General features: G+C 42.5%; 1 protein-coding gene across 1 annotated transcript; it reads right to left on the bottom strand.

Annotated features, from left to right (window-relative positions):
- Positions 1-3510: 3510 nt before the first annotated feature.
- On the bottom strand, positions 3511-6432 carry LOC308100541 (coiled-coil domain-containing protein 40-like; the record flags this gene model as incomplete). Its single annotated transcript, XM_080449608.1, has 1 exon — positions 3511-6432. One exon carries the CDS (start codon positions 6430-6432, stop codon positions 3511-3513), a length of 2922 nt encoding a protein of 973 aa, XP_080305734.1.
- Positions 6433-6843: the final 411 nt, after the last annotated feature.

Here is a 6843-nt window from a genome sequence, read left to right as displayed (position 1 = left end):
TTATAACATTAATTTACCTTACCAGGTATTGTGGGGCATTGCTTAAGATGTCATTACCTCTGTTGGGAATGCTAAATGATTCTTTAAAGAAAAATAAAATATTCATTGTGTTAGTTAATAATTCATCAGGATAAAATGCCATATTGAGTTTGCATAGAGAAGATGAATACATAATGAGTGCATGCTCAGCATATTTGTCCTTGGGAATGGTTTTTATTTTATATCATGAGAGCAAAAGAAAATTAATTGAAAGTTAATTTACATTTTGAGTTCTATAAGTTATGGGAAATGATCAAGTAGATGCTTTCAAAGCAGTTTCTAAGTAAAACACAATTTACTGGGTATATAAAGCAATGCTTTTAATTATTGAGGAAGGAGTTGTATTTAAATATGCTTTATCAAATTAAATATTAATGGCGTCTGCTTGACCTAATTCCCACAGCTGAAATATTGGACTTATAATGTACTGGAGTTCATGATAAAAGAAAAAAACATTCTTTGTATTGGGCTACTTGAGAAATAGCATACAGTATATATTATATATACAGTGCAGTACAAACACACACAATATATACGGTATATACGACGATATATACGGTATATACGACACACACACATATATGTGCGTGTGTGTGTGTGTGTGTGTGTGTGTGTGTGTGTGTGTGTGTGTGTGTGTGTGTGTGTGTGTGTGTAAACATTTCATTTATTTTGTTTTGTTATTTTTTGTGAACCCAGAATATTCAGTTGGTGGTCTAGATTAGAATTCTACTAATTCTCCACTGTATTAACAGGATTAAGTGTTCATTGCATACCCCAAATACTGTAGACCACTATTCTGCAGTGTAAATAGTGCCTAGCCAAACACTGTCAAACAAATCTCTTCATATGATAGAGGTTAATGTGGCTTTCAGGTTAATCTTTCTTTCTTTTCTTTTCTTTTTTTTTGCCTAATTATCAATTGTGACACCTATTATAGTTTAACGACTGTTGCATTGGATAAATGGCATGTCTTCAATGTTATAATTCCGAGCATCTTGACAAACACAACCCATTAAACAACTCGGTGGCCTTTTGTCAAGAGCGATGATTACACTAATTAAAACTGCAAAACATCTGTGAGGGCCGCAAGACGTGCTGGAATTAAACAGGTCATTAAATCAGCCAAGGAATATGTCAACATCCACACAGGCTGTCACTCTGAGACTAACAACAAGGAAGAATATGAAATGTGACCAAACTCTCTAAGTACAGTATGGGCAGCAACACTAATTGCAAAACAACGTGGAAAATTACCACTTGATTGCTCGAAAGAAACAAAATGTTTATCATAATCACTCAAACTATTTCTTTATTTTTAAATTAATGACAATATGTAAATAGCCATATACAGTGTGAGCTGCATACTGGATTAGGTGTGAGGTGCTTTATATATTGCTAGCCTTTATCTGTTGCATCTCTGTTAAGGCAGACATCTCTGTTGGGTTAATCCTCTTTAAGCTGGCGATAGCAGCAAGTGATACTATTGATGGCATGTTACCAACAACATGTGTTCCTCTTTCATGGAAAAAGCCCTGTTTCACCATACAACAACCGCTTTCGAACCATTTAATAGGATTGTCGTTTTTTACTCTGTGCATCAAACAATGTTTCTCCCTGCAAGTGTTTCAACGTGTGCCCTAAGAATTTGTCTACGCGCTTCACAACAAATCAACCTAGGTCAGGGGCTAAGATTGGCCTCCAGTGAAACCCTACTGAGAACAGCTCCTTGTAAGGAGAGGGAAAGTGGATTTTACAGCTTAAAAAACGGAATCATCTCTGCTCAAGGCATTATCCTGTGTTCAAAGAGATTAATAAAGTGAGATGCTATTGATATGGTGCTGCACCGCTCTTGGCTTAGTGTTGGTCGTGTTCAATGTCTCATACTACGCGAACAAAAAATGGCTTTTACAAATGGCAAAACAGATGCTTAAGGACGCTTGCTTAAGCATCCCTAATTATTGTTTTAAGGCATTTAAGGCATTTAAAGCAAAATGGCTATGGATGGGAAGATGTACTGTACTGTATACTATCCTGTGACTGGCCAAATGGAATATAACCTTTTTGAAAGGCTCTCATTATCTCTGAGACTTTGGGGTATAAAATGTTTATGAAATGAGCCACAATATTCACACATAGGACCTGAGTTCAAGTTCAATTGAATGTGTGCCATCCTCATTCATTGAAGCAGGCTAATGGATTCAATCACAATCTATTTGAAAACCCATCAAGCTTTAGGAGATTACTTTAGAAGACAGCTAAATAAAATTAGACTGCCTTTTGTTGTTCAAATGAAACATTTGCACAGCTCTGATGTTTCCTTACTTCTCAGTCAGTATGAACTTTTCATAGCACTCATCAAAGTGAAGAAATCCCATGTTGTACTTTGATGTTTTAACACAGTTTAAACTCAAGTCTCATTACAGAGATAATTAATAGTTTAATTAGCACAAATTCTCACCAACTAACAGCTTCTCAGCCAGTCCTGTTGAATAGATTGACAAGTCTAAAAGACAATGCAGAAAGATGTACTTTCCCAATACATTTTGCTACATATTTATTCAAAACATAATGCTTGAGAAACTAATGTAATGAATGTGTTTCTTTAGCTCAGGAGTTTTCCTTCATTGCAAATGATACAAACTTTTAATGCTGATGCTCTGCTCATTTTTCTCATTGTACTGACTCCGCATGCACATTAAACTATTAAAATAACATACCGCACCAGGGCACAGATCGCCCAAATATGTGCAATGCAAACTAAGTAGGTAGATTACTTTTAATTCCCATTGCCTTGAAGCAAGAATAATAATTTTACACTGCAGAAAAAATATATACAGTAGCATTGTGAATAAAAGTAATTAAATAATCGTAACTGCGCCACATTTCTTTTACATTCTGTTTGCAATAATTTTACAAGAATATGAACGTGGGGAACACATTTCAGAAGTACTAGGCCGGTGCCCACCTACTCGGGGCTGATGCAAGTCAGGAATGATGCAAGTAGGGAATGCATGCCTCATCCATTCATGCGATTCCTCTTGTACCCAGTGCAGTACTCACTACTACAAACGCTACAGGGATGTCATCAACAACTGCTGACATACATGTACATGCATATAAATAGGAGACTGGCAGATCCACAGACAGACAGATAGAGAGATAATGTGCATCGCTCTGTAAAGGAAGAGATATATTGTACACTACAACTTTATTGTCGCAACGGTACAAGCATGACGCAAAGTGCCATGAAGCTCATAGGTTGGGTTTGCCAATCAGGGAAATCCGGGAGGGACAGACAGACATACACACACACTTCTGGAATGTATAGATAGATAACTGGAAAGGTGAATATTACACTTACAAAAAAGATAAATATAAAATAAATAAACAAATAAATCAAATGTAAAAAAGACGCTCCACTTGTCAAAACTCCCTCTCTATAACACCCACCATGAGAGCCGCCAGAGTCTCTTACGGAGCCTGTTTACGTGATTCCAGCATAAGTTTCAGCTTGCGAAGGGCTCCCTGGTGCTGGGGGAACTCATCACAGATGCGGTGTACGATGGTGCTCACTTGGCGCACACGATCCCTCTGGCGCTCCAGCATAAGTTCAACTTGCTCGCTGTTGGAGAGGGCCTTGTATCGACCCTCACACACTGCCTGCAACTTGGCGGCTCTATTCTGGAGAGCCACCAAGCAACTGAAGTTCCTGTCTTTGGTGTCCTGGAGATTATGCAGGTCAGAGGCCAGGGTAGTGCTGTGCCTTTTGAGCTCGGTTAGCTGCTGCTTCTTCTCCTCCAGACTGTTGACCAGATCTGCCTTTTTCTCTAGCAGCTCTTTGATCGTCTGCTCACACTTCACCACTAGCTTGTGTTTCTCCTGGATCTTGCGGCACAGGCCTTGGTTGATGCGGACCAGGTGGTCAGAATGTGCTGTTTGTTTGTGGTCAGTGCGGGCCTGTGCCTCACAGTGTAAAACGATACTGTCCTTTTTGTTCACTGCTGTTTCACTTTCCCTAATGAGCTGCTGCTGCTGCTTCATCAGCCGGTTGTAGTTCCCCTCCATGCGATGAATCTCGATTTTCATCAAACTAATGTCGTCTTGGCCCACGTCCATATATGAACGAATCTCCCTTGTCAGTTTCAGCTTCTTCTCCCACAGCATGACTTGGTGCTCAGCCTCCGCCAGACGGCTGAGCAGTTGGTCCTTCTCATCCAGGATGTTCTCCAGTCTCATCTGCATCTCTATCGACGCTTCCTCAGCCTCCTTGATTCTGCGTACAAAGTCGGTCTCCATCAGGATGTTCTCGTTCTCCAGGTTCTGTTGCATCTGTCCCTTTGTATTGAGTAGGGAGTTGAGCCTCATTATGTCTGACATCAGTGTCCTCTTATCCCTCTCCAGCTGCTCCAGCTCACGCTGTTGCCCGTTAATCTCACCCTCAATACGGATTTTCCTCTGCTCCAGGACCATGTGTAGTGTTTGCTGTTGGATCATGTCCTCTCGGGCCGCCTGCCTCTCTTCCGTCAGTCTCACTAGCTCCTGCTGCTGCCTCATCCACAACTGCTGGTCCTGCTGGATCTGGACGTCCAGTACTTCGACCTCCTTTGCCAATGAGGTGGCTTTCATCTGCAGCTCATATAATTTCAGGTTTTCTTGTCCACTACTTACTTCAATCTGTTCGATCTTAGTTTTGAGAGTGTTGAGGAAGATGCCCTTATTTTTAATGACGTTGACACGGATATTGATCTTGTTCTGGCTCTCAGAGAGCAGCTTGTTGTAATTGGCGATCTCCAGCTCTCGATTCTCCAAGGTACGGGTCAGTTCGGCCAGGCGCTGTCTGACATCACTGCTCCCCAAACACGCCGCTGCTATATCATCCTCCATCTGCCACAAGTGGGCGATCCTGTCCTTCTTTGACGCGGCCAGCTGGTCGATGAGTGTCTTTGAGTTCTTGGCGACTTTGTTATGCGCAAGCTCCTGCTGTATCTGGGTCATGATTTTCTCCTTCAGCTCCAAACTCACAGCGCTCTCATTCTCCAACTGTTTTGTCAGGTTGCTCAGGTGTATTTGGTTTTTGTCACTTTCCTTGTTGAGCCTGGTGAGGAGACACTTCTTCTCCTGAAGGGTGCAGTCATAGGTGCTGTACTCAGCCTTCAAGGCCTCCTGTTCTGCCAGGGATTGACGGATCATTATCCTGTTAGTAGCGCTGTTCAGCTTGGCCTGCTTCAGCGCGACGTGAAGTTGCTCATTCTGGTCTTGCTCTTTAGTGATGTTTTTCTTGCAGTCTTGAATCTGATAGTCCAGTAAAAGCAGTTCTTGGTTGGCAACACGTATGGCCTTCTGCATGTCGGTGAACGCTTCATCTTTTTTCCTCATAGCCACCAGACTGCTGTTCCACTGCCCCAACATCTGTCTACGCTCCATTTGCAGAGACTCCATCGCCATTGTGGCCTCAGCGATATACTCCTTGGCAGCCTTGGTCTCTTTTTCCTGGGCCATAGTCTTGGCCTCATAAATACCTACCTGCTCTGTCAGTCTATCCATGTCTTCTGTCAGACGCTCCACATACAAATCCTGCCCATATTTCTGCTCCTCAGCCATGGTCTTCTCAGCCTGAGCTTTTTGTGTGGCAGTCTTCATGGCTTTGATGTCAGAGCGAAGATCAGTGGTGATCTCCTTCATGTATAAGAGTCTTAGCCTCAGGTTCTCTTTCTCTGCCTGTAGTTGGGACACGTGGGTCCTATCTTCACTAACCTGGCTGGCTATGTTGTGATACCGGCTCTTTGTGGCCTCTAACTGATCCTGGGCCTGCTGGCGCTCAGCTGTGGCCAGTGCTATGGCCTGATGATGGTCCTCTAGACTGGTCAGGCATCTGAGCAGGTGCTCCTGTACTCTGGACAGACTCTCACCCAATTCATCTCTGCGTTTCAACTGTATCTTCTCCAATGCACACTTTTCCTTCAAATCCTCATTAATCCTTTCAAGCTGCTTTCTAAGGTGGTTCTTCAAGGCAGCCTGGAACCTTTCCACCAGGGGATGTTCAGGGTCAAGAATGATGAGTGCATCCTCTTCCTCACCCTCCATCATCTTTTCCTCTGTCAGTAGCTGATCCTCAGAGTGTTCTGCTGAGGTTGTTGGTGAAGAGAAGACATCATCACTGTAACCAGTGAGAGCTGATGGATTTGACTGCTCTCCGTCAGAAAGATCCCCAGAGCTGTCAGCGTCAACTGCCAGCTCTTCCTCACCCTCCATCTCTTCCTCTGTCAGTGGTCGCTGAACCTCAGAATCATCGATATCTAATGGATTTGACTGCTCCCCGTTGGACGGAGGCTCTGAGGCTTCCTCTCTCTCCTGATCCCCTCCTCCCACATCACTCTCAGGCAGGTCATTCATTATCTGGTTGGTACTGGAATAAATCAAGCATGGATTTCTATTTTTCATATTTTATATTGGCTGTGGTGACATCAGCATTAGTCCCTACCTCGCATTGTGATTGGCTGATAGGCATCGTCAGTGCTTCCAAATATATAACTCTGTGCTCATCTTATTTCCTGCACCTGTATTCTAGTGGTGGCAGCCGACCGCAAACTTAGGCAGGCTAGTTTGTGTGTTCTTTGTATTCAATGATAGTGCAATATCCATTCTCAGCTGATAGCATTTTGTGCAGTACATGTTATAAGAGTACTTGTCTATGATGTATCTGTGACGTATGACTTCATATTTGGGTTAGACTGCCATTGACTTCCATAAGATTAAAGTTAAATTGAACACAATATGGTAAAAACATTAATGGAGGTACTGCCT

Source organism: Gymnoscopelus braueri, assembly GCF_963280865.1.
Source record: "Gymnoscopelus braueri genome assembly, chromosome: 14".
In the NCBI taxonomy this organism is placed as follows: Eukaryota; Metazoa; Chordata; class Actinopteri; order Myctophiformes; family Myctophidae; genus Gymnoscopelus; species Gymnoscopelus braueri.
The sequence above is the reverse complement of the archived record's forward strand: the minus strand, read 5'-3'. Positions and strand labels throughout refer to the sequence as shown.